Source organism: Carassius carassius, chromosome 22 (assembly GCF_963082965.1).
Source record: "Carassius carassius chromosome 22, fCarCar2.1, whole genome shotgun sequence".
In the NCBI taxonomy this organism is placed as follows: Eukaryota; Metazoa; Chordata; class Actinopteri; order Cypriniformes; family Cyprinidae; genus Carassius; species Carassius carassius.
Genome location: NC_081776.1, coordinates 21,720,685 through 21,745,938, shown reverse-complemented (window position 1 = coordinate 21,745,938; position 25,254 = coordinate 21,720,685). Strand labels below are relative to the sequence as shown.

Genomic DNA, 25,254 nt, shown 5'->3' with positions numbered 1-25,254 from the left:
TTTACAGTACTCATCAAAAGGGAGCTCACAGCAGGTCCCTTTAAAAGGGTTATTAACTTCCCTAACGTGAAAAGGGAGCCTTTCCTTCTGGCAAGAGAATAGGTACAGTAGGACTACCCGCTTGCTCAAATCAATTGGTTAAACTAGACAAGAAAAACCGAAGCAAGAATAAGTTTGCTCCCCCACATTTATTGAAGACCAGCCAAAGTCTTCTTGTGCTCTTGAACCACTACAGGACCGAGCGAGGCCTTCCCTTCCCACTGAAGGCCTAGAAAAAAAAGCAGACACCAGAGTTAAGTGCTTGAAGGGTCAAAAACCAAGCTTAAAAGCACCTTCCTACCTCCAAAAGGAGAAGCAGCAGTTCCACCATCAGGACCACATGTGGAGTCACAGCAACCACAAACCTGGTGGTTCCCATCAGCAGCAAGCCACCTGCAATACGAAAAAAATCAGACATGGCACCTTTAATGTATTCGGGAAAAGGAACAGGATTTGTGGAGCGCGTCACTAGGTGCAGAAGCAAGAGTGGCCTTCAGAACACACGTTATGTAGATCTGCAAGAGACACCACGGGTAAGGGGTCACAAACCAAAGCAAATGGGAGAGGTCGTTCTCCCCAACACTCGGAATACATACAGAAGGACTGGATCCCCCCTGGAACATGAAGGCCTCCAGCTGGAACCGGATTTTGTCTTCCTGGGATCGAGGCATGAAGCGCGAGCTGGAAGCTGTGACCTTGGCATCCACAAGACATCTAAGGAGTGAAAAGTAGTTGTCGGGGACAAAGTGGTTACAAGGAGCAAACGCGAGAACAACTCAACTCTGCAGCATCTGGTGACATGAACACACCCATGATTCTCAATGAACAAATATCTCGGAAGGGCGTTCACATCAGGTACTTGGGTGGCCACACAGCTGTCCACAAACACACGCAGAGGGACGTGGTTGTATACCTTCACGGATGCCTCAACATTAATAACGTCACCCAGGAAGTAAGAGTTTGAAGGCCTCTCATAGGACCAGTCATCTGCAAGAGGGAAGAACTGCTTAGGCACAGCCTCGTTCAGAAGGCAGGAGGTCTAGAGAAACTGCACAAACCCATCATGAGCTTCAGGGAGAACAGCAAGACTTCTTCACCAGCCTCCGTTGAGGCATAAGGGACCCAAGTTGGCTTCAAGGCATTACCGCTGACATTTTGAAACCTGCCGTTCAAGTTACCAATTAAACGGGCTTCCGGTTCCACCACCGCAAGCAATGCCATGAGTCACAAAAGGTCACTTACCTTTGATAATGGCATTGAACACCAATAACTGCACCACCTGCACGGGTAATCGGAGTGCCAGCAAACGCCTCAGGAGTGTAGGTAAGGGCAAAGGTGTAGACAAGCTCATCCTTGGTCATCTATAGGAGACTGACGTTGTTACCAAGAGGATTCTCCCCAAACCCCAACCCATTCCAAAAGGCATCTTAGCAAGTCATGCCATAACACTTGGTTACCCGAGTAAGCAGTTATTAAGGGTTTTTCCCCCCACTATAAAAAGAACCGTCCCATGGATGTTATAGATTCAGGGAGCCATCGATACCAAAACAAGGGCCCATTTTTAGTAGGGTTCAATAGATCTAGTAACACTTAACCGCTCTTACCATCAACACACTGTTGCAGTCCTGCAGTTCGTTCTCAAAGAAGAGCACCTTGGAGCCTGGGACCAAACCGACAACAGGACATCCTCCCAAAGTCAGACCAGATGGCTGGATCAGTTCACCATTGCTAAACAAGTCCTGCTGTACCTCCACATGAACCCGGTTCTCACCGCATTGAATAGCTACACTACTGGGAGTCACAGGTTGCCTCAAATGGAAGTCCACCGCCATCTCACTCGGCACATCTGGAACAATGGGAAACCTCCAGTCCAAAGGCTTCACTGGACCCTGCAACACCTGCTTCTCCTGAAGACCAAGAGGCTCTTGTGCAAATCCTCTGTAGTCAAGACTCTGAGACGGAGAAGCCTTCTGCAAAGTGTCTCCGAGCACTTGAGAAGAAACAGGCACTCTGGAAGCTGGATATGATTGATGCTTCTTGCTTTTTGGACTTTGACTGGATCTCAAACTTCCAAAAGCATTCTTCAGATCAAACACCACAAGCACAACCAGCACTAACACATATTGCAAAAGACCCATCCTGACAAACGTTAACACAATACCCACCAGTCCTCGTCTTTGCCATTAAGTACAGCTTTGAATTTAAGCGGCTCCTCCCCTTTCAGCTTGACTGATTACCTTTGATTCTCCTCTGGACCTGTAATTAACAAATGAGAACGTTCTGGAATGTCACTAGCCAATGGAAGGCTTGATAAGGATCTGAGATTTTCATCTACACTTATTTACAATTTTTCAGTTAAAGTTTGACAGTGTGTCTATGATAGACAATGAATGTCATTAAAAAAGCCCCTGATATGACTCAAATAATAGAGAATATTCATAAAAATCTCTCTTTTTTTTAAAAGAGTTTTTAGTTTATCATTGGAAAAGAATTGGAAAAATGTAGAATTACATCACTTGCTCCCCAATGAATGGGTGGCATCAGAACGAAAGTACAAAGAGCTGATATAAATATAAAAATAATCCACAAGTAATTCACATCAATTACTGTCTTTTGGAGGGAAAGGCTGTGTGTTTCTAAGAAACAAATCCATCGTTAAGAAATTCAAACTATTCTTTCCGGCCAAAATAGGAGTTCATAATCCCAGTTAAAGGTGCCATAGAATGCGTTGATACAATATTTTAAATGATATCTACATAAAAGGTACGTGGCTTGGGTATGGGCAAAAATTCTCCAGAACGGTTTTACATGTCCATTTACAACCCTGGGATTTGTCCCTAGAATTATTTGGAAGGGTCATGAACAATAATGTCGAGCTCTGCTCTGATTGGCGGTTTCACAGCTCGGATCTCTTCTTTCCAGCGTGAAAGATGGAGAGATTAGGCTTCCAACCTGATATGTTTGAGCCTGTATCAGACGAAGATAAAGATTTGGAAAGAATGTTTAGCGTCCGCGTGAACAAGGCTTGAGAGAGTTGTCAGTGAAGATGTGGACGCAGCCTCTGTGTTGCTTTTAAAGCGTTCTTTCAATAAGAATTGAATCTTGAGATCCAATGAGAATCACCCAGTAGTTAATGAAGAGGGAGGGACTATCGTTAATTAGCTGAAATCTGTAGAATACAAAAAGACCAAAGGGCAATATCTCCACTTGGTGTTTAGCTGTTGAACAATGGCTGGAAGTTGGTGTTTGGTTCAGATTTCGTTGGTCTGTGCGTTCTGTCATGCTGTTCCACAGTGGAGTAAGTCGCTTCAGGATGTTCAAGCTCTGATGATGCAGCAAACTGACCAGCAGTTTCAGCTCCAGAAGCCAGTTCAACAGCTAACTAACCAACAGTTTCCGCTTCGGAAGCCAGTTCAACAGCTAACTAAGCCGCAGTTTCCGCTTCAGAAGCCTGTTCAACGGCTAACTAACCAGCAGTTTCCACTTCAGAAACCAGTTCAACAGCTACCTACACCGCAGTTTCCACTTCAGAAGCCAGTTCAACAGCTACCTACACCGCAGTTTCCACTTCAGAAGCCAGTTCAACAGCTACCTACACCGCAGTTTCCACTTCAGAAGCCAGTTCAACAGCTACCTACCCCGCAATTTCCACTTCAGAAGCCTGTTCAACAGTTAACTAAGCCGCAGTTTCCGCTTCAGAAGCCTGTTCAACAGCTAACTAACCAGCAGTTTCCGCTTCAGAAGCCAGTTCAACAGCTACCTACCCCGCAATTTCCACTTCAGAAGCCAGTTCAACAGATAACTAAGCCGCAGTTTCCGATTCAGAAGCCAGTTAAACAGCAGTTTCAGAAGCCAGTAGTGCAGGCAGAGCCCCTTGATAAATGTGCTGTAGCTGATTCTGAGCAGATCCAATGTGGTCTACCTGGGATCAGTGGTGCTGAGTGTGAAGCTATCAACTGCTGCTTTAACGGACAGCAGTGTTTCTATGGAAGGGCGGGTAAGTGTTCTCAATCTTCTTCCGTTCGTGTCAAACTGATTCTCTGAATTTAACCTGCTCTTGTACCTTGTTCTAGTGACTGTCCAGTGTATTAGAGATGGTCAGTTTGTGGTAGTGGTGTCTAGAGACGTTACTCTGCCTCGACTGAGTCTGGATACGGTTCATCTACTGGGTGGAAATGACCCACCTTGTGCTCCTGTGGGGTCTACACCTTCCTTTGCTATATACCAGTTCCCTGTGACCGCATGTGGCACGAGCGTGATGGTGAGCAGCAGCTACTGGTTTTATTCTGCATTGCTTATGATGGACTGGATGCTGACACGTTCCTATTCACAGGAGGACAGCGGATATGTGGTGTATGAAAACCGAATGACCTCCTCGTATGAAGTGGGGATTGGACCATATGGTTCCATCACAAGGGACAGTCATTTTGAGTAGGTGATCCATGTCTTGGTGTGACCATTAATCCCTGATAAATGCTACAAGCTCGCTGTGTGTCGTCCAGGTTTCTCTTCCAGTGTAGATATTCGGGAACTTCCGTGGAAGCTCTGGTTGTGGAGGTCAACTCTGTTCCTCCACCTCCACCAGTAGCTGCTCCTGGACCTCTCAGGGTGGAGCTCAGACTGGCCAATGGCCAATGTGTCACCAAAGGCTGTGCTGAAGGTAAGGTCTTGTCCTGTGTCTGCCTAAAGCCTTTCAAACTGGAGTCTGGTTAAACCCCAGTGTTGTTCCTCAGGGGATGAGGCCTACACGTCCTATTACAGTGACGCTGATTATCCCATCACAAAAGTCCTGCGAGAGCCTGTGTATGTTGAGGTGCACATTATGGAGAGGACCGACCCCAACATTGTCCTGACGCTGGGACGTTGTTGGACGACTTCAACCCCCAGTCCACTCAGTCTCCCCCAGTGGGACCTTCTGATCGACGGGTGAGTGTACAGCCAATCTTTATCCAGTTGGTCTGCTGGGAGACCCTTTCTAACTTTCTCTTGTTTTCAGATGCCCTTACCAGGACGACCGCTATCTGACCACACTGGTTCCAGTGACTGGATCGTCTGGTCTTCAGTTCCCAACCCACTACAAGCGCTTTGTTGTGAAGATGTTCACATTTGTAGATCCAGCCTCACTGGCTGCTCTGAAGGAAACCGTATGCCCCCCTTTACTTGAACATCTGTATATTTACTACTTGTGGATTCTATGACTTGAGCCTCTTTCTTCCCTGTCAGATCTTCTTCCACTGCAGTACAGAGGTGTGCCATCCATCATCTGGCTCTTGTGAGCAAAGCTGCACTAGGAAACGTGAGTTCTTGCTTTCTCTTGACAAGAGGAACGGAGCATTTTAGAAGTGCATTCTCACTTCGAACATTTCTCTTTCAGGAAGAGACACTCGTATCAAGGCTGTCTCTGGGGAGCAGACTGTGGTTTCTAGTGGAGAAGTTACTCTGGTCATGTAAATCTAGTGTTTTTTTTTTTTTTTTTTAATAAACTTTGCAGAACCCTTAGGTGTCTTTGTCTATTGGCATTGTTTTGGTTCAGCAGAATGTGGGATTACATGCCTCTTCCCAGTGTTTTCCCCTCTCACTATTAAACCAAGGTTCCACAACCTTTTGTAAGGTTGTGCATTCCTTAATCCTTCCTCCAGTTGCTAACCTGGGGCCGCACAAGGCTCCCCTTATTCTTTTAATTTGTCTTCCAAACAGTAGTTTGGTTCCCGACATTCACAATATAGAAAGTAGTTATGTGGATTACTTGCGGCTTTTGTTTTAAATACAACTCAAATCGCTGAGCTCAAGTTTTAAGTGGAAATCAGTTCTCGACTGTCTTGAAGCAAACACGAAACGGTGTCAATTGTCTGCAACTCAAAGTAGTGATATTAAAGGAATACTTCACCCCAAAATTGTGTCACTAATCCCTTACCCCCGTGTTGTTCCAAACCTGTAAAAACTTCATTCGTCTTCGTAACACAATTTAACCCCTTACTTGTCACCCCCCATTTTCAGCATGGAGACACAAATGACATACCCAAAATTAAAAGGTTGCTGCTTAGGAGTCTTTCTTACTAGATACATAATGTTCCCAAAGCTGACACTTCAAAGTTTACTGTTCATGAATCAGAATTACTCAGACTGTTATAATAGAGATAAGCTCAAACATGTCAATAAAAATATTTAAAACATACTGAAGTGTACTAAATGATGTAGGATATGATTTTAGATACATGATGAAGCTAAAGCCACAAGTCTACTAATACTTCACTTTGATATTTCAGAATCTGATCTCACAAAGTGTGAATTTTATTAAACCTTTTCTAAGACCATGTCATGTGTATTTTTAGAGAAGGCTCATAAAAGGCTAATAAAATTGATTTGACTCCTGGAATGCGATTATCTCTTGTTTGATTCTATTGTTCTTGCGAAACAAGCCTTTCACACATCGGCCAGGTATGACACAATAATGATAAATGAGGATTTTCTTTTTTTTATTCCGCTACTATTAGCCTTTGTTTTGGGTATTTCAAGGTTTACCAAGCCACATCGCTTCATTTCCAGTATACATTTACCCCACTATTATCAAAAGCCTTACTATAAAAATACAAAACATTTTCTTACAACCTTTGACAATACTACAAAATGCATTATGAAGAAGATCTGCACCTGCTATGTAGCTGCATTAGAGCTAACGTTAGCATCAAGCTACATGAGACTATTTATGAAATTATTAGTACACTTTTACTCAAAACTCACTTTAAACCCTGACTGAGTGTAATAACCTCCTTTTGGTCGTTTACGGTTGTAAATATATGCTATTTATAGCCTTTTACGTCGCTGCACAAGTTAGCATTTCAGATGTACATTTTTAATATTGTTATAAAAACGCCCCAAATCTCAAGAAAATCACATACCAACTATTAACTAACGTAATCGTGTGTTTATTATTTGGATATTTCATGGGTACAGAGGTTTCTCTGTGTTGTTGTGGTCAGATATCAACACGGAAGTGTACAGGAAATGCATCATGGGCAGGACAGGGCGGGATATGATGCACAAGACACGGGCGAATCCGGTCTCTGTCAGCGCGCACACGGAAGACTATACACACAGAGACAGGGCTGGGAGCGGATCATTATCATCAGATCGCGTAAATCAGTGGAAAATGAATAGATATTATGATTCTGTCTGAAGAAATATGAAGTAAACATCAGTAAATATATCTCTGTGTATATGCAACTTTTGACTATAAACCCTATTTGACACTTTTCAGTGAATCTATGAGAACACAAACCACTGCAGACGTGACTGAATATGAATGCTTGGTGAATTTCATCCACCAGTCCAAACATTAGTTCTCTTTGGGTGTCATTTCGGCAATGATTTCTCAGAATTATAACTGACCTGCTACTGCACAAAAAACCCCTTACGTCAGTACAGGTTCTGCAAGTTTGGCTCCCCAAATACTAAATTGAACTTAAGAGATGCCTGCCATTTTCCTAACACAATGGAAAAACCTATAAATAACCCATCTGAAGGTGGAAAATGTTGTGCCAGTGTTGATACTGGGAGTGCGCTTTTATTGTACATGGATTTAAAAGCATTAGAGATGTCAACAAGGAGCATTAGGAAACAGATTTAACTGAGCAAACCTATTTGGGGATGCAAGGAGAAAATTAAACTGCTCATTTGAAGTTACCAACACGAAGAAATCAAGTTCACTGCATAAGAGGCACGCAAAATCTGCAGTGCTTCTAGGAAGTGGACGTTCACGCAGAACTCCCAGAATTCCCTTTACAGCATCATGGGCAATGTATTCCACCTTTACAGTACTCATCAAAAGGGAGCTCACAGCAGGTCCCTTTAAAAGGGTTATTAACTTCCCTAACGTGAAAAGGGAGCCTTTCCTTCTGGCAAGAGAATAGGTACAGTAGGACTACCCGCTTCCTCGCTCAAATCAATTGGTTAAACTAGACAAGAAAAACCGAAGCAAGAATAAGTTTGCTCCCCCACATTTATTGAAGACCAGCCAAAGTCTTCTTGTGCTCTTGAACCACTACAGGACCGAGCGAGGCCTTCCCTTCCCACTGAAGGCCTAGAAAAAAAAAAAGCAGACACCAGAGTTAAGTGCTTGAAGGGTCAAAAACCAAGCTTAAAAGCACCTTCCTACCTCCAAAAGGAGAAGCAGCAGTTCCACCATCAGGACCACATGTGGAGTCACAGCAACCACAAACCTGGTGGTTCCCATCAGCAGCAAGCCACCTGCAATACGAAAAAAATCAGACATGGCACCTTTAATGTATTCGTACGTGGCATGAACATACCCATTGGCAAAGGAACAGGATTTGTGGAGCGCGTCACTAGGTGCAGAAGCAAGAGTGGCCTTCAGAACACACGTTATGTAGATCTGCAAGAGACACCACGGGTAAGGGGTCACAAACCAAAGCAAATGGGAGAGGTCGTTCTCCCCAACACTCGGAATACATACAGAAGGACTGGATCCCCCCTGGAACATGAAGGCCTCCAGCTGGAACCGGATTTTGTCTTCCTGGGATCGAGGCATGAAGCGCGAGCTGGAAGCTGTGACCTTGGCATCCACAAGACATCTAAGGAGTGAAAAGTAGTTGTCGGGGACAAAGTGGTTACAAGGAGCAAACGCGAGAACAACTCAACTCTGCAGCATCTGGTGACATGAACACACCCATGATTCTCAATGAACAAATATCTCGGAAGGGCGTTCACATCAGGTACTTGGGTGGCCACACAGCTGTCCACAAACACACGCAGAGGGACGTGGTTGTATACCTTCACGGATGCCTCAACATTAATAACGTCACCCAGGAAGTAAGAGTTTGAAGGCCTCTCATAGGACCAGTCATCTGCAAGAGGGAAGAACTGCTTAGGCACAGCCTCGTTCAGAAGGCAGGAGGTCTAGAGAAACTGCACAAACCCATCATGAGCTTCAGGGAGAACAGCAAGACTTCTTCACCAGCCTCCGTTGAGGCATAAGGGACCCAAGTTGGCTTCAAGGCATTACCGCTGACATTTTGAAACCTGCCGTTCAAGTTACCAATTAAACGGGCTTCCGGTTCCACCACCGCAAGCAATGCCATGAGTCACAAAAGGTCACTTACCTTTGATAATGGCATTGAACACCAATAACTGCACCACCTGCACGGGTAATCGGAGTGCCAGCAAACGCCTCAGGAGTGTAGGTAAGGGCAAAGGTGTAGACAAGCTCATCCTTGGTCATCTATAGGAGACTGACGTTGTTACCAAGAGGATTCTCCCCAAACCCCAACCCATTCCAAAAGGCATCTTAGCAAGTCATGCCATAACACTTGGTTACCCGAGTAAGCAGTTATTAAGGGTTTTTCCCCCCACTATAAAAAGAACCGTCCCATGGATGTTATAGATTCAGGGAGCCATCGATACCAAAACAAGGGCCCATTTTTAGTAGGGTTCAATAGATCTAGTAACACTTAACCGCTCTTACCATCAACACACTGTTGCAGTCCTGCAGTTCGTTCTCAAAGAAGAGCACCTTGGAGCCTGGGACCAAACCGACAACAGGACATCCTCCCAAAGTCAGACCAGATGGCTGGATCAGTTCACCATTGCTAAACAAGTCCTGCTGTACCTCCACATGAACCCGGTTCTCACCGCATTGAATAGCTACACTACTGGGAGTCACAGGTTGCCTCAAATGGAAGTCCACCGCCATCTCACTCGGCACTTCTGGAACAATGGGAAACCTCCAGTCCAAAGGCTTCACTGGACCCTGCAACACCTGCTTCTCCTGAAGACCAAGAGGCTCTTGTGCAAATCCTCTGTAGTCAAGACTCTGAGACGGAGAAGCCTTCTGCAAAGTGTCTCCGAGCACTTGAGAAGAAACAGGCACTCTGGAAGCTGGATATGATTGATGCTTCTTGCTTTTTGGACTTTGACTGGATCTCAAACTTCCAAAAGCATTCTTCAGATCAAACACCACAAGCACAACCAGCACTAACACATATTGCAAAAGACCCATCCTGACAAACGTTAACACAATACCCACCAGTCCTCGTCTTTGCCATTAAGTACAGCTTTGAATTTAAGCGGCTCCTCCCCTTTCAGCTTGACTGATTACCTTTGATTCTCCTCTGGACCTGTAATTAACAAATGAGAACGTTCTGGAATGTCACTAGCCAATGGAAGGCTTGATAAGGATCTGAGATTTTCATCTACACTTATTTACAATTTTTCAGTTAAAGTTTGACAGTGTGTCTATGATAGACAATGAATGTCATTAAAAAAGCCCCTGATATGACTCAAATAATAGAGAATATTCATAAAAATCTCTCTTTTTTTTAAAAGAGTTTTTAGTTTATCATTGGAAAAGAATTGGAAAAATGTAGAATTACATCACTTGCTCCCCAATGAATGGGTGGCATCAGAACGAAAGTACAAAGAGCTGATATAAATATAAAAATAATCCACAAGTAATTCACATCAATTACTGTCTTTTGGAGGGAAAGGCTGTGTGTTTCTAAGAAACAAATCCATCGTTAAGAAATTCAAACTATTCTTTCCGGCCAAAATAGGAGTTCATAATCCCAGTTAAAGGTGCCATAGAATGCGTTGATACAATATTTTAAATGATATCTACATAAAAGGTACGTGGCTTGGGTATGGGCAAAAATTCTCCAGAACGGTTTTACATGTCCATTTACAACCCTGGGATTTGTCCCTAGAATTATTTGGAAGGGTCATGAACAATAATGTCGAGCTCTGCTCTGATTGGCGGTTTCACAGCTCGGATCTCTTCTTTCCAGCGTGAAAGATGGAGAGATTAGGCTTCCAACCTGATATGTTTGAGCCTGTATCAGACGAAGATAAAGATTTGGAAAGAATGTTTAGCGTCCGCGTGAACAAGGCTTGAGAGAGTTGTCAGTGAAGATGTGGACGCAGCCTCTGTGTTGCTTTTAAAGCGTTCTTTCAATAAGAATTGAATCTTGAGATCCAATGAGAATCACCCAGTAGTTAATGAAGAGGGAGGGACTATCGTTAATTAGCTGAAATCTGTAGAATACAAAAAGACCAAAGGGCAATATCTCCACTTGGTGGTGGTGAGGTGGTGGCAGGTGGAGGTGTGGAGTGATGATGGAAGGAAGTAGCGTAGATTCCGGAAGTGATCCGGAAATGGAGGATGTGGATAGTGGAGGCAGCGAGAATGGAAGTAGTAAGTGGAGTGTAGTAGAAAATCGGAAAAGAAAGAAACAATCTTCAGAATCGGGTAGTGAGAAAGGAAATCTCCAGACTAGAAGAAGGAAAGAGGAATATAAGGTATTGTTGAAGTTTGTTGATTCTGTAAATGCGATTAATCCGTTGAAGCTGACGAAAACATTGAAAGAAATGATAGGGACAGTTGAAAGCATTACGACTTTGAGGGATGGCAATCTGTTGTTGTTTTGTAAAGACAGTAGGCAGCAAAAATCAGCTCTGGGTATAAAATCGATGATTGGACATAAGGTGTTGTGCTCGATACCGGAAGAAAAGAATTGGGTTAGAGGTGTTGTAACAGGGATTCCGACAGATGTCACGGAGGAGAAGATTAAAAGAAATATCACGGGAGCAGCAGTAAAGTTTGTTAAACGGCTCAAGTGTGTTAGAAATAACGAGAAGATGGACAGCCTCTCAGTAATGATAAACTTTGATGAAAATAAAATGCCAGAGAAAGTTTATTTAGGATTTGTAAGATATGCAGTAAGACCATACGTTCCTCCGCCGCTAAGATGTTATAAGTGTCAAAAATTCGGTCATGTAGCGGCAGTATGCAGAGGTAAGCAGAGATGTGCGCGGTGTGGAGGTGAACATGAGTACGGCAAATGTGGGCAAGGTGTAAATCCTAAATGCTGCAACTGTGGTGGGGATCATAGTGCAGGATACGGTGGTTGTCAGGTACGGAAAAAGGCAGTCAAGGTTCAAAATGTTAGAACGACAGAAGGAATAACATACGCTGAGGCATTGAAGAAAGTAAACCAGATTCCTAAAACAAATGAAAATATGAATGAAGAAATTCATTCAAAACAACAGAGTAAAGAACAAAGAGATGAAAAGGTAGTAGTGGATGATAAAGTGGCATTTGTAACATTTATCGCTGAAGTAGTGAACTGTTCAGCTCAAACTGAAAGCAGGACTGAAAGAATTAAAATCATTATCAGAGCTGCAGAAAAGTACTTGGATCTGGGGAATGTTACTGTTGACATGATAAATGAAAGGCTCAAGATTCCAACATTAAATAGTCAAGCAGTAAATAGTCAGACAACATGTGGTGGATCTTAATGGTGTTATATATTTTGCAATGGAATGCAAGAAGTTTGATTGCAAATGGACAGGAGTTTAAGAAATTTATAGCAGACCAAGAGAAAGGCCCAGATATTATATGTATACAGGAAACTTGGCTTAAGTCACAATATAACTTTCTAATACATGGATATACTACTATTCGGAGGGATAGACAACAAGGGAATGGAGGTGGAGTAGCTACTTTTATAAAGCAAGGAATCGGGTATAAAACAGTTGAGGTAGATGGGGAAGTAGAAGTTGTGGTGGTGGAAATATGGGAAGGATCAAGGTGTATTAGAGTAATTAATTTTTACAATCCATGTGATAGGTTAAGCAAGGATATTCTAGAAAGTATAGGAGGAAATGAAAGTCAAAAAATGGTGTGGTGTGGTGATTTTAACGCTCATAGTTCAATATGGGGAAGCGCAAAAACAGATTATAATGGTAAGATCATTGAAGATATGCTAGATTGGGGAAGATTAGTGTGCATTAATGATGGAAGTCATACTAGAATTGATTTGAATAAGGGAAGGCATTCGGTATTAGACTTGACAATAGTATCTGAAAGTTTAGCGAGTAAATGTGAATGGAAAGTACTAAAACAAAGTACTGTAGGAAGTGATCATTTTCCTATTTGCAATTTGTACGAATTGAAAAAAGCGCTTGCAGGGGTTAAGCAAACATCTCCAGGCAGAGATGACATTTGTTATGAGATGGTAAAACATTTATCAGAGACAGCATTAGAGACAATTTTGAGGCTTTTTAATAAGGTTTGGGAGTTAGGAAAGTTACCAAATGACTGGAAGCATGGTGTCATAGTGCCAATTCCAAAACCAGGCAAAGATCATACACAGCCAAATAATTATAGACCTATAGCTTTAACGTCTAATCTATGCAAAATAATGGAGCGTATGGTCATGAGTAGATTAGTATATGTCATTGAAAGGGATAATATTTTATCACCTTATCAAAGTGGATTTAGGAAAGGACGTAATACAATGGACTCAGTACTGTGCCTGGAATCTGAAATAAGAAAGGCTCAGGTAAATAAGGAAGCTTTAGTTGGGGTATTTTTTGATGTTGAAAAAGCTTATGACATGATGTGGAAAGAGGGACTTTTAATTAAGTTAGAAAAAATGGAAATTAAAGGAAGAATGTATAACTGGATCAGGGATTTCCTGTTTAACAGAACTATACAAGTAAGAGTAAGTACTGCTTTTTCTCAGATACACACAATAGAGAATGGAACACCTCAGGGAAGCGTTAGTAGTCCAATTCTGTTTAATATTATGATTAACGACATCTTTACAAAGGTTGATAGGGGCATTGGAAGATCTTTATATGCGGATGATGGAGCACTGTGGAAAAGAGGGCGTAATGTAAAGAATGTGGAAAGATGTTTGCAGAATGCCGTTAAAATGGTAGAAAATTGGGCAAATGAATGGGGATTTCGGTTTTCAGTAGATAAAACGCAGGTAATTTGTTTTGCAAAAAGGAAAAGTAACCCTACCATTAACATCAGATTGTATGGACAAGAAGTGAAGCAAACAGCAGTTGTGAGGTTTCTGGGTATATGGATGGATTTGAAATTGAATTTTAGTATGCATATCCAGAAACTGGTTGACAAATGCAAAAAAGCATTAAATATCATGAGGTGTTTAGCAGGAGTTGATTGGGGAGCATGTCGCCAGTCTCTTAAAATAATATATTGTGCTCTAATAAGATCAGCAATAGATTATGGCAGTATGGTATATTGCACTGCATCCAAAACACAACTCGTAAAAATAGAGGCAATTCAGTCACAAGCTTTGCAAGTTTGTTGTGGAGCGTTTAGATCCTCTCCAATAACAGCAGTGCAAGTAGAGATGGGTGTAATGCCTCAAGTAATTCGTAGGCTCAAGTTAAAGATGAGGTATTTTATAAGTATAAAGGGACACTTGGACAGTCACCCAGTTAAAATGGTGTTGGAGGATTGTTGGGAATATGGACATAAAAAGTTATCAAGTTTTGGATGGAAGGCCAGTGAGGAAGCCCGGAGAATGGGATTAAGCGACTTCAATGTTGCTCCTACTGTGGCTAGGTCAGCAATTCCTCCTTGGCTTTTCCCAATGCCTTTGATTGATACTCAATTGCTTAAAGAAAAGCATAACAATACAAATGGATTAGGAAATTTTAATATACAGCAATACATTGATCAAAGTTATTATAGTGCAGTTCAAATATACACTGATGGTTCAAAAGATCCAGAATTTGGGAAAACAGCAGTAGCGGTATATATTCCACTTTTTAACATTAGAATAGCAAAAAGAATATCAGATTATCTTTCAGTATTCTCTGCAGAAATTATTGCAATATGTCTAGCACTTCAGTGGATAGAAGAAATCCAACCAACAAGGGTAGTGATATGTACAGATTCTTTATCCGCACTAAATAGCTTGGAAAGTGGAACATCATCAGCAAGGCAAGACATGATAAATGAAGTAATGCAGAGTCTTTACAGAACAAGACAGTATGGACTTCTGGTGAATCTTGTATGGGTTCCATCGCATATGGGTGTGAAAGGAAATGAGGAGGCTGATAATCAGGCTAAACAGGCATTAAATCATTCACAAATTGACATTGAAGTGGCATTAAGTAAAACAGAAATTAAAGTGATAATAGCTAAACAAATACAGGAAATTTGGCAGAAAGAATGGAATGAAGGAAAGAAAGGTAGACATTTTTACTGCATTCAAGGAAAAGTTGGGTCAGAGAGAAGAAGATTCGGAAACCGGAAAGAGGATGTTTTAATAACAAGAATGCGTATTGGACATTGTTTATTAAATCAAAGCTTACAAAGAATTGGTAAACATGAGAATGGAAATTGTGACAAATGTGGGTTAGTTGAAAATATAGAGCATGTCCTTTTAGAATGCGAAGCTTATGAAAGAGAGCGGTCCCAGTTAAGACATGCTTTAAGAAGTGTAGGAATCAATGAGTTGACACTTCAGGTTCTCCTAGGACAAGGTGCTAAACAATCAAGAGTTTATCATGAGTTATTTATATTTTTAAAGGAAACAGGATTATTTAATAGGATTTAAAACTCCATTATGTGTAAATTTTATATGGATATATATATATATAATTTTATTTATTTTTTTTTTTTTTTTAAAAGAGTAGATCTAGTTTAAACTTCCTTTCCAAATATGCGCTTCACACTCCATTTCAGTAGGTGGCGGGAATGCACCTTTTAAGTTGGTTTGCCAACCGCCATTAAATCCTAGAAGAAGAAGAATCTCCACTTGGTGTTTAGCTGTTGAACAATGGCTGGAAGTTGGTGTTTGGTTCAGATTTCGTTGGTCTGTGCGTTCTGTCATGCTGTTCCACAGTGGAGTAAGTCGCTTCAGGATGTTCAAGCTCTGATGATGCAGCAAACTGACCAGCAGTTTCAGCTCCAGAAGCCAGTTCAACAGCTAACTAAGCCGCAGTTTCCGCTTCAGAAGCCTGTTCAACAGCTAACTAACCAGCAGTTTCCACTTCAGAAACCAGTTCAACAGCTACCTACACCGCAGTTTCCACTTCAGAAGCCAGTTCAACAGCTACCTACACCGCAGTTTCCACTTCAGAAGCCAGTTCAACAGCTACCTACCCCGCAATTTCCACTTCAGAAGCCTGTTCAACAGTTAACTAAGCCGCAGTTTCCGCTTCAGAAGCCTGTTCAACAGCTAACTAACCAGCAGTTTCCGCTTCAGAAGCCAGTTCAACAGCTACCTACCCCGCAATTTCCACTTCAGAAGCCAGTTCAACAGATAACTAAGCCGCAGTTTCCGCTTCAGAAGCCTGTTCAACAGCTAACTAACCAGCAGTTTCCACTTCAGAAGCCAGTTCAACAGATAACTAAGCCGCAGTTTCCGATTCAGAAGCCAGTTAAACAGCAGTTTCAGAAGCCAGTAGTGCAGGCAGAGCCCCTTGATAAATGTGCTGTAGCTGATTCTGAGCAGATCCAATGTGGTCTACCTGGGATCAGTGGTGCTGAGTGTGAAGATATCAACTGCTGCTTTAACGGACAGCAGTGTTTCTATGGAAGGGCGGGTAAGTGTTCTCAATCTTATTCCGTTCGTGTCAAACTGATTCTCTGAATTTAACCTGCTCTTGTACCTTGTTGTAGTGACTGTCCAGTGTATTAGAGATGGTCAGTTTGTGGTAGTGGTGTCTAGAGACGTTACTCTGCCTCGACTGAGTCTGGATACGGTTCATCTACTGGGTGGAAATGACCCACCTTGTGCTCCTGTGGGGTCTACACCTTCCTTTGCTATATACCAGTTCCCTGTGACCGCATGTGGCACGAGCGTGATGGTGAGCAGCAGCTACTGGTTTTATTCTGCATTGCTTATGATGGACTGGATGCTGACACGTTCCTATTCACAGGAGGACAGCGGATATGTGGTGTATGAAAACCGAATGACCTCCTCGTATGAAGTGGGGATTGGACCATATGGTTCCATCACAAGGGACAGTCATTTTGAGTAGGTGATCCATGTCTTGGTGTGACCATTAATCCCTGATAAATGCTACAAGCTCGCTGTGTGTCGTCCAGGTTTCTCTTCCAGTGTAGATATTCGGGAACTTCCGTGGAAGCTCTGGTTGTGGAGGTCAACTCTGTTCCTCCACCTCCACCAGTAGCTGCTGCTGGACCTCTCAGGGTGGAGCTCAGACTGGCCAATGTGTCACCAAAGGCTGTGCTGAAGGTAAGGTCTTGTCCTGTGTCTGCCTAAAGCCTTTCAAACTGGAGTCTGGTTAAACCCCAGTGTTGTTCCTCAGGGGATGAGGCCTACACGTCCTATTACAGTGACGCTGATTATCCCATCACAAAAGTCCTGCGAGAGCCTGTGTATGTTGAGGTGCACATTATGGAGAGGACCGACCCCAACATTGTCCTGACGCTGGGACGTTGTTGGACGACTTCAACCCCCAGTCCACTCAGTCTCCCCCAGTGGGACCTTCTGATCGACGGGTGAGTGTACAGCCAATCTTTATCCAGTTGGTCTGCTGGGAGACCCTTTCTAACTTTCTCTTGTTTTCAGATGCCCTTACCAGGACGACCACTATCTGACCACACTGGTTCCAGTGACTGGATCGTCTGGTCTTCAGTTCCCAACCCACTACAAGCGCTTTGTTGTGAAGATGTTCACATTTGTAGATCCAGCCTCACTGGCTGCTCTGAAGGAAACCGTATTCTTCCCTGTCAGATCTTCATCCACTGCAGTACAGAGGTGTGCCATCCATCATCTGGCTCTTGTGAGCAAAGCTGCACTAGGAAACGTGAGTTCTTGCTTTCTCTTGACAAGAGGAAGGGAGCATTTTAGAAGTGCATTCTCACTTCGAACATTTCTCTTTCAGGAAGAGACACTCGTATCAAGGCTGTCTCTGGGGAGCAGACTGTGGTTTCTAGTGGAGAAGTTACTCTGGTCATGTAAATCTAGTGTTTTTTTTTTTTTTTTAATAAACTTTGCAGAACCCTTAGGTGTCTTTTGTCTATTGGCATTGTTTTGGTTCAGCAGAATGTGGGATTACATGCCTCTTCCCAGTGTTTTCCCCTCTCACTATTAAACCAAGGTTCCACAACCTTTTGTAAGGTTGTGCATTCCTTAATCCTTCCTCCAGTTGCTAACCTGGGGCCGCACAAGGCTCCCCTTATTCTTTTAATTTGTCTTCCAAACAGTAGTTTGGTTCCCGACATTCACAATATAGAAAGTAGTTATGTGGATTACTTGCGGCTTTTGTTTTAAATACAACTCAAATCGCTGAGCTCAAGTTTTAAGTGGAAATCAGTTCTCGACTGTCTTGAAGCAAACACGAAACGGTGTCAATTGTCTGCAACTCAAAGTAGTGATATTAAAGGAATACTTCACCCCAAAATTGTGTCACTAATCCCTTACCCCCGTGTTGTTCCAAACCTGTAAAAACTTCATTCGTCTTCGTAACACAATTTAACCCCTTACTTGTCACCCCCCATTTTCAGCATGGAGACACAAATGACATACCCAAAATTAAAAGGTTGCTGCTTAGGAGTCTTTCTTACTAGATACATAATGTTCCCAAAGCTGACACTTCAAAGTTTACTGTTCATGAATCAGAATTACTCAGACTGTTATAATAGAGATAAGCTCAAACATGTCAATAAAAATATTTAAAACATACTGAAGTGTACTAAATGATGTAGGATATGATTTTAGATACATGATGAAGCTAAAGCCACAAGTCTACTAATACTTCACTTTGATATTTCAGAATCTGATCTCACAAAGTGTGAATTTTATTAAACCTTTTCTAAGACCATGTCATGTGTATTTTTAGAGAGGGCTCATAAAAGGCTAATAAAATTGATTTGACTCCTGGAATGCGATTATCTCTTGTTTGATTCTATTGTTCTTGCGAAACAAGCCTTTCACACATCGGCCAGGTATGACACAATAATGATAAATGAGGATTTTCTTTTTTTTATTCCGCTACTATTAGCCTTTGTTTTGGGTATTTCAAGGTTTACCAAGCCACATCGCTTCATTTCCAGTATACATTTACCCCACTATTATCAAAAGCCTTACTATAAAAATACAAAACATTTTCTTACAACCTTTGACAATACTACAAAATGCATTATGAAGAAGATCTGCACCTGCTATGTAGCTGCATTAGAGCTAACGTTAGCATCAAGCTACATGAGACTATTTATGAAATTATTAGTACACTTTTACTCAAAACTCACTTTAAACCCTGACTGAGTGTTTGTAATAACCTCCTTTTGGTCGTTTACGGTTGTAAAAATATGCTATTTATAGCCTTTTACGTCGCTGCACAAGTTAGCATTTCAGATGTACATTTTTAATATTGTTATAAAAACGCCCCAAATCTCAAGAAAATCACATACCAACTATTAACTAACGTAATCGTGTGTTTATTATTTGGATATTTCATAGGTAGAGGTTTCTCTGTGTTGTTGTGGTCAGATATCAACACGGAAGTGTACAGGAAATGCATCATGGGCAGGACAGGGCGGGATATGATGCACCGTTATGATGGACAAGACACGGGCGAATCCGGTCTCTGTCAGCGCGCACACGGAAGACTATACACACAGAGACAGGGCTGGGAGCGGATCATTATCATCAGATCGCGTAAATCAGTGGAAAATGAATAGAAATTATGATTCTGTCTGAAGAAATATGAAGTAAACATCAGTAAATATATCTCTGTGTATATGCAACTTTTGACTATAAACCCTATTTGACACTTTTCAGTGAATCTATGAGAACACAAACCACTGCAGACGTGACTGAATATGAATGCTTGGTGAATTTCATCCACCAGTCCAAACATTAGTTCTCTTTGGGTGTCATTTCGGCAATGATTTCTCAGAATTATAACTGACCTGCTACTGCACAAAAAACCCCTTACGTCAGTACAGGTTCTGCAAGTTTGGCTCCCCAAATACTAAATTGAACTTAAGAGATGCCTGCCATTTTCCTAACACAATGGAAAAACCTATAAATAACCCATCTGAAGGTGGAAAATGTTGTGCCAGTGTTGATACTGGGAGTGCGCTTTTATTGTACATGGATTTAAAAGCATTAGAGATGTCAACAAGGAGCATTAGGAAACAGATTTAACTGAGCAAACCTATTTGGGGATGCAAGGAGAAAATTAAACTGCTCATTTGAAGTTACCAACACGAAGAAATCAAGTTCACTGCATAAGAGGCACGCAAAATCTGCAGTGCTTCTAGGAATTCCCTTTACAGCATCATGGGCAATGTATTCCACCTTTACAGTACTCATCAAAAGGGAGCTCACAGCAGGTCCCTTTAAAAGGGTTATTAACTTCCCTAACGTGAAAAGGGAGCCTTTCCTTCTGGCAAGAGAATAGGTACAGTAGGACTACCCGCTTCCTCGCTCAAATCAATTGGTTAAACTAGACAAGAAAAACCGAAGCAAGAATAAGTTTGCTCCCCCACATTTATTGAAGACCAGCCAAAGTCTTCTTGTGCTCTTGAACCACTACAGGACCGAGCGAGGCCTTCCCTTCCCACTGAAGGCCTAGAAAAAAAGCAGACACCAGAGTTAAGTGCTTGAAGGGTCAAAAACCAAGCTTAAAAGCACCTTCCTACCTCCAAAAGGAGAAGCAGCAGTTCCACCATCAGGACCACATGTGGAGTCACAGCAACCACAAACCTGGTGGTTCCCATCAGCAGCAAGCCACCTGCAATACGAAAAAAATCAGACATGGCACCTTTAATGTATTCGTACGTGGCATGAACATACCCATTGGCAAAGGAACAGGATTTGTGGAGCGCGTCACTAGGTGCAGAAGCAAGAGTGGCCTTCAGAACACACGTTATGTAGATCTGCAAGAGACACCACGGGTAAGGGGTCACAAACCAAAGCAAATGGGAGAGGTCGTTCTCCCCAACACTCGGAATACATACAGAAGGACTGGATCCCCCCTGGAACATGAAGGCCTCCAGCTGGAACCGGATTTTGTCTTCCTGGGATCGAGGCATGAAGCGCGAGCTGGAAGCTGTGACCTTGGCATCCACAAGACATCTAAGGAGTGAAAAGTAGTTGTCGGGGACAAAGTGGTTACAAGGAGCAAACGCGAGAACAACTCAACTCTGCAGCATCTGGTGACATGAACACACCCATGATTCTCAATGAACAAATATCTCGGAAGGGTGTTCACATCAGGTACTTGGGTGGCCACACAGCGGTCCACAAACACACGCAGAGGGACGTGGTTGTATACCTTCACGGATGCCTCAACATTAATAACGTCACCCAGGAAGTAAGAGTTTGAAGGCCTCTCATAGGACCAGTCATCTGCAAGAGGGAAGAACTGCTTAGGCACAGCCTCGTTCAGAAGGCAGGAGGTCTAGAGAAACTGCACAAACCCATCATGAGCTTCAGGGAGAACAGCAAGACTTCTTCACCAGCCTCCGTTGAGGCATAAGGGACCCAAGTTGGCTTCAAGGCATTACCGCTGACATTTTGAAACCTGCCGTTCAAGTTACCAATTAAACGGGCTTCCGGTTCCACCACCGCAAGCAATGCCATGAGTCACAAAAGGTCACTTACCTTTGATAATGGCATTGAACACCAATAACTGCACCACCTGCACGGGTAATCGGAGTGCCAGCAAACGCCTCAGGAGTGTAGGTAAGGGCAAAGGTGTAGACAAGCTCATCCTTGGTCATCTATAGGAGACTGACGTTGTTACCAAGAGGATTCTCCCCAAACCCCAACCCATTCCAAAAGGCTGCTGGTTAGTTAGCTGTTGAACAGGCTTCTGAAGCGGAAACTGCGGCTTAGTTAGCTGTTGAACAGGCTTCTGAAGCGGAAACTGCGGCTTAGTTAGCTGTTGAACTGGCTTCTGGAGCTGAAACTGCTGGTCAGTTTGCTGCATCAGAGCTTGAACATCCTGAAGCGACTTACTCCACTGTGGAACAGCATGACAGAACGCACAGACCAACGAAATCTGAACCAAACACCAACTTCCAGCCATTGTTCAACAGCTAAACACCAAGTGGAGATTCTTCTTCTGCTTCTTCTTCCTTGGGTTTTTAAGGCAGTTGGTATCCAATATGTTACATTACTGCCATCTGTTGTCTATTATCATGTCACTTTTTTATTATATTCTTTTTTCCAGTCCAGTCCTCTTTAAAAAATAAAACAAATATTTCTTTCCTTGCTCACTCTTTCCACATCCTAATATACTTTTTAAATTGTACTGTCCTATACCAATTTCTTGTAAGCTATATTTCAACTCTTGTCTTTCTTTTATAAATTTCCTGCATGACATAAAAATGTGACTAATTGTTTCTTCCTCTTGGCATTCATCGCATTGGCCTGTGGGATGTTTTCCTAACATATGAAGAGTTCCACTTAACTTACAATGCCCAATCCTAAGTCTTGTTATTACCACTTGTTCTGTCCTTCTACTTGACATCTCTCTTATACTGCCTACTTTATTTTGAATCATGTATAGTTGTCTTCCTTTACTTTCATGATCCCATTGATGTTGCCATATTTCCATTATCTTTTTCCACACTAGACTCTTCCCTTCTGATTTTGACAATTTAATTTCCATGTCAACATGTTCTTTTTTTGTTGCCTTTTTTGCCAATTTATCAACTTTCTCATTTCCCTGTATGCCCACATGTGCTGGTATCCACATATATGTTATATTTTTCCCTTGTCTACATACCCTTGAATTTAAACACAAGATTTCATATAATATTTCTTGATGACTACTAGCTTTTCCAGTCTTCATACTCATAAGAGCTGATACTGAGTCACTGCATACTAGAATGTTAATATCCCTGCATTGTTCAATCCATTCTAATGCAACAAGTATAGCACATAATTCAACTGCATAAACATTTATGCTGTCAGATGTTCTTTTGCTAATTCCTATCTCATATTTAGGGATGTATACCGCAGACCCTGTCGCATCTGTTTGTAGGTCCTTTGACCCATCTGTATAAATCTCCGTATTGTCCTTATACTTGTTCTTATATTTAAAATATTCATTGATTATATCTATATTTCTGTTACAACCTTTAATTACTAAAAGCTCTAGATCAACCTTCGGAATTTCCAATGTCCAAAATGGCTTAACAGGCCATAACACAGTATTAGCAAATCTTTTATTATACACTTCCATTTCTTTTGCAATTAAATCAGCTGTCCAGCCAAAACTTTCTTTCTTTCTTCTCTCCTTTTCCCAACACTTTTGTAATACCTTTTTTGTTGGATGACTATCCTCATGCCCTCGAAGATTTATCCAATAGTTTGCAGTCAGTTGTTTCCGTCGAAGCCACAATGGCATTTCACCTCCCTCCACCTGAAGTGCACATACTGGAGAAGTTTTAATTGCCCCTAAACGTATTCTTAAGGCACACGCTTGCACAATATCCAATTCAGCTAATGTTGTCTTTGCTGCTGACCCATACGCAATACTCCCATAGTCTAATTTAGATCTTATTAAAGCAATGTATATATATTTTAAAGCTGAAACACTTGCACCCCACTCCAACCCAGCAAGACATCTCATCACATTTAGCACTTTCTTACATTTATTAACTGTATACTTTATATGTTCTCTCCATGTTAGTTTTGTGTCAAAGTATATTCCCAAGAAACGAAAACATTCTACTTTCTCTAACATACTTCCATACATTTCCAGCTTAATTTCCTTATTCTTCTTTTTATTTGTAAAAACCATTACTTTTGATTTTTCCACTGAAAACTTAAATCCCCATTTTAATCCCCAATTTTCAACTTGATCAATTCCTTCCTGCATCTTCTTTAAAATATACTCAACATTTCTACCTTTCTTCCATATAGCACCATCATCTGCGAATAAAGACCTCCCTATATCCCCTGGAAGATTTAAATAAATATCATTAATCATAATGGAGAATAAAGTTGGACTAACCACACTTCCCTGTGGTGTTCCATTTTCTACAACATATTGCTTTGATAAATCTACCCCAATTTTCACCTGTATATTCCTTCTATTTAAGAAATCCATAATCCAATTAAACATTTTCCCTCCAACTCCCATTAAATGTAATTTGATTAAAAGACCCTCTTTCCACAGCATATCGTATGCTTTCTCCACATCAAAGAATACTGCTACTACAGTTTCTTTATTCACTTGTGCCTTCCTTATTTCCTCCTCCAAAATGATCACAGGATCCATTGTATTTCTTCCTTTTCTAAAACCACTTTGACATCTAGCCATTTTATTTCTACTCTCTAAAAGATATATTAGTCTTTCATTTATCATACGTTCCATTATCTTACATATATGCGATGTTAATGCAATTGGTCTGTAACTACCAGGATTACTTGGATCCTTTCCAGGCTTCCTTATTGGAATAATTATTGCCTCTTTCCAGCTTTGTGGAAGTCTCCCTTCCTCCCACACCTTGTTGTATAAATTTAATAATTTCCCCAAACCCTCTATACTTAAATGTTTTAACATACTGTAGCACACTTCATCTTTCCCTGGAGCCGTTTTCCCTGACCTATCCAGCGCTCTCTGCAACTCTCCCATGCTAAAAGGAGCATCTTGCTCCTCATCCCCATTATCTTTCCTGCATATCACATCCTTATACTGCGCTTTTGTTCTTTCTATTGCTACTCTTCCTTCCTCTGACAAGTTATTAGAACTGTTTATACTAACAAAACGTTTTGCCATCATCTCTACCTTTTCTTTATTTGTTATCGCCTTCTCATTTCCTTCAGTCAGAACTGGATAATTCCATTCTCTTTTATCCCCCCCCATCTTTTTAATCATTCCCCATATTTCACCTATTTGAGTTGTATTTCCTATTGTGTCACAATAAGATTTCCAGAATGTTCTTTTTGTCTGTCTGATTATCCTCCTAACTATTGCCTGTGCTTGTTTATACTGAATCAAATGATCATAATTATGTGTTCTTTTAACTAATCTAAATGCTTTGTTTCTATTTTTCACTGCTTCTTTACATTTTCCATCCCACCATGGCACTACTTTCTTTTTACATCTTCCTTTACTCTTGGGAATGGATTCTGCTGCTGCTGATATTATACCTTGCTTAATTTGATTATCTAATATTTCAACACTAACTTCATCTTTAGTTTGCCTAAACAACCTATCACTTTCCTCCTGGAATTTTCCCCAATCAGCTTTCTCAAAAATCCATTTTCCACTTGCTTCCCCAATACTACATACTACCTCTATATTTATTTTACACCACACCGGATAATGATCACTGCCTATTGTGCCATCCTTATGCACTGTCCAATCACATCTTGCTGCAATTTTATTTGAAACTAATGTGAGATCTAATACTGATTCTTTTCCAGTGTTAACATCAATTCT

At 41.6% G+C, this 25,254-nt stretch overlaps 3 protein-coding genes, 1 long non-coding RNA gene and 1 pseudogene across 5 annotated transcripts; 2 read left to right on the top strand and 3 right to left on the bottom strand.

Annotated features, from left to right (window-relative positions):
• Window positions 1-169: 169 nt before the first annotated feature.
• LOC132098471 (uncharacterized) lies at window positions 170-469 on the bottom strand. Its single transcript, XR_009422927.1, has 2 exons — window positions 341-469; window positions 170-268 (listed from the first exon to the last, which is right to left on the bottom strand). It is a non-coding gene; the product is annotated as an uncharacterized LOC132098471 (long non-coding RNA).
• Window positions 470-3,252: 2,783 nt separating this feature from the next.
• Window positions 3,253-5,503, top strand: LOC132099110 (zona pellucida sperm-binding protein 4-like). 2 transcript variants are annotated; one of them, XM_059505559.1, is made up of 9 exons: window positions 3,253-3,354; window positions 3,388-4,036; window positions 4,113-4,300; window positions 4,373-4,470; window positions 4,542-4,699; window positions 4,773-4,965; window positions 5,036-5,183; window positions 5,263-5,335; window positions 5,414-5,503. In XM_059505559.1, exons 1-9 carry the CDS (start codon window positions 3,268-3,270, stop codon window positions 5,488-5,490), a joined length of 1,671 nt encoding a protein of 556 aa, XP_059361542.1. In that variant the 5' UTR covers window positions 3,253-3,267; the 3' UTR covers window positions 5,491-5,503. The 2 variants fall into 2 exon arrangements, with proteins under 2 accessions (XP_059361542.1, XP_059361541.1); XM_059505558.1 differs by having other exon boundaries at window positions 3,253-4,036.
• Window positions 5,504-8,020: 2,517 nt separating this feature from the next.
• On the bottom strand, window positions 8,021-10,077 carry LOC132098470 (zona pellucida sperm-binding protein 3-like). The gene is made up of 8 exons (XM_059504580.1): window positions 9,521-10,077; window positions 9,159-9,277; window positions 8,975-9,078; window positions 8,726-8,903; window positions 8,513-8,630; window positions 8,349-8,431; window positions 8,195-8,286; window positions 8,021-8,119 (listed from the first exon to the last, which is right to left on the bottom strand). Exons 1-8 carry the CDS (start codon window positions 10,052-10,054, stop codon window positions 8,040-8,042), a joined length of 1,308 nt encoding a protein of 435 aa, XP_059360563.1. The 5' UTR covers window positions 10,055-10,077; the 3' UTR covers window positions 8,021-8,039.
• Window positions 10,078-15,651: 5,574 nt separating this feature from the next.
• LOC132099109 (zona pellucida sperm-binding protein 4-like) lies at window positions 15,652-17,841 on the top strand (annotated as a pseudogene).
• A 2,483-nt stretch (window positions 17,842-20,324) lies between these two features.
• Window positions 20,325-21,602, bottom strand: LOC132098469 (zona pellucida sperm-binding protein 3-like). The gene is made up of 7 exons (XM_059504579.1): window positions 21,459-21,602; window positions 21,275-21,378; window positions 21,026-21,203; window positions 20,813-20,930; window positions 20,649-20,731; window positions 20,495-20,586; window positions 20,325-20,423 (listed from the first exon to the last, which is right to left on the bottom strand). Exons 1-7 carry the CDS (start codon window positions 21,575-21,577, stop codon window positions 20,344-20,346), a joined length of 774 nt encoding a protein of 257 aa, XP_059360562.1. The 5' UTR covers window positions 21,578-21,602; the 3' UTR covers window positions 20,325-20,343.
• Between the last annotated feature and the right edge of the window lie 3,652 nt (window positions 21,603-25,254).

Excerpts from the sequence above, each read along its gene's own strand:
- LOC132099110 (XM_059505558.1), top strand. The coding sequence starts at position 3,268 with ATGGCTGGAAGTTGGTGTTTGGTTCAGATTTCGTTGGTCTGTGCGTTC. Across the intron at positions 4,301-4,372 it reads CATGTGGCACGAGCGTGATG|GAGGACAGCGGATATGTGGT; the intron begins GTGAGCAGCAGC and ends TCCTATTCACAG. Across the intron at positions 4,700-4,772 it reads CACCAAAGGCTGTGCTGAAG|GGGATGAGGCCTACACGTCC; the intron begins GTAAGGTCTTGT and ends GTTGTTCCTCAG.
- LOC132098470 (XM_059504580.1), bottom strand. The coding sequence starts at position 10,054 with ATGGGTCTTTTGCAATATGTGTTAGTGCTGGTTGTGCTTGTGGTGTTT. Across the intron at positions 9,079-9,158 it reads GTTCAATGCCATTATCAAAG|GTTTCAAAATGTCAGCGGTA; the intron begins GTAAGTGACCTT and ends CTTGAACGGCAG. Across the intron at positions 8,631-8,725 it reads TTGTTCATTGAGAATCATGG|ATGTCTTGTGGATGCCAAGG; the intron begins GTGTGTTCATGT and ends TTCACTCCTTAG.
- LOC132098469 (XM_059504579.1), bottom strand. The coding sequence starts at position 21,577 with ATGACCAAGGATGAGCTTGTCTACACCTTTGCCCTTACCTACACTCCT. Across the intron at positions 21,204-21,274 it reads CTCCCTGAAGCTCATGATGG|ATGACTGGTCCTATGAGAGG; the intron begins GTTTGTGCAGTT and ends TCCCTCTTGCAG. Across the intron at positions 20,424-20,494 it reads TGCTGCTTCTCCTTTTGGAG|GCCTTCAGTGGGAAGGGAAG; the intron begins GTAGGAAGGTGC and ends CTTTTTTTCTAG.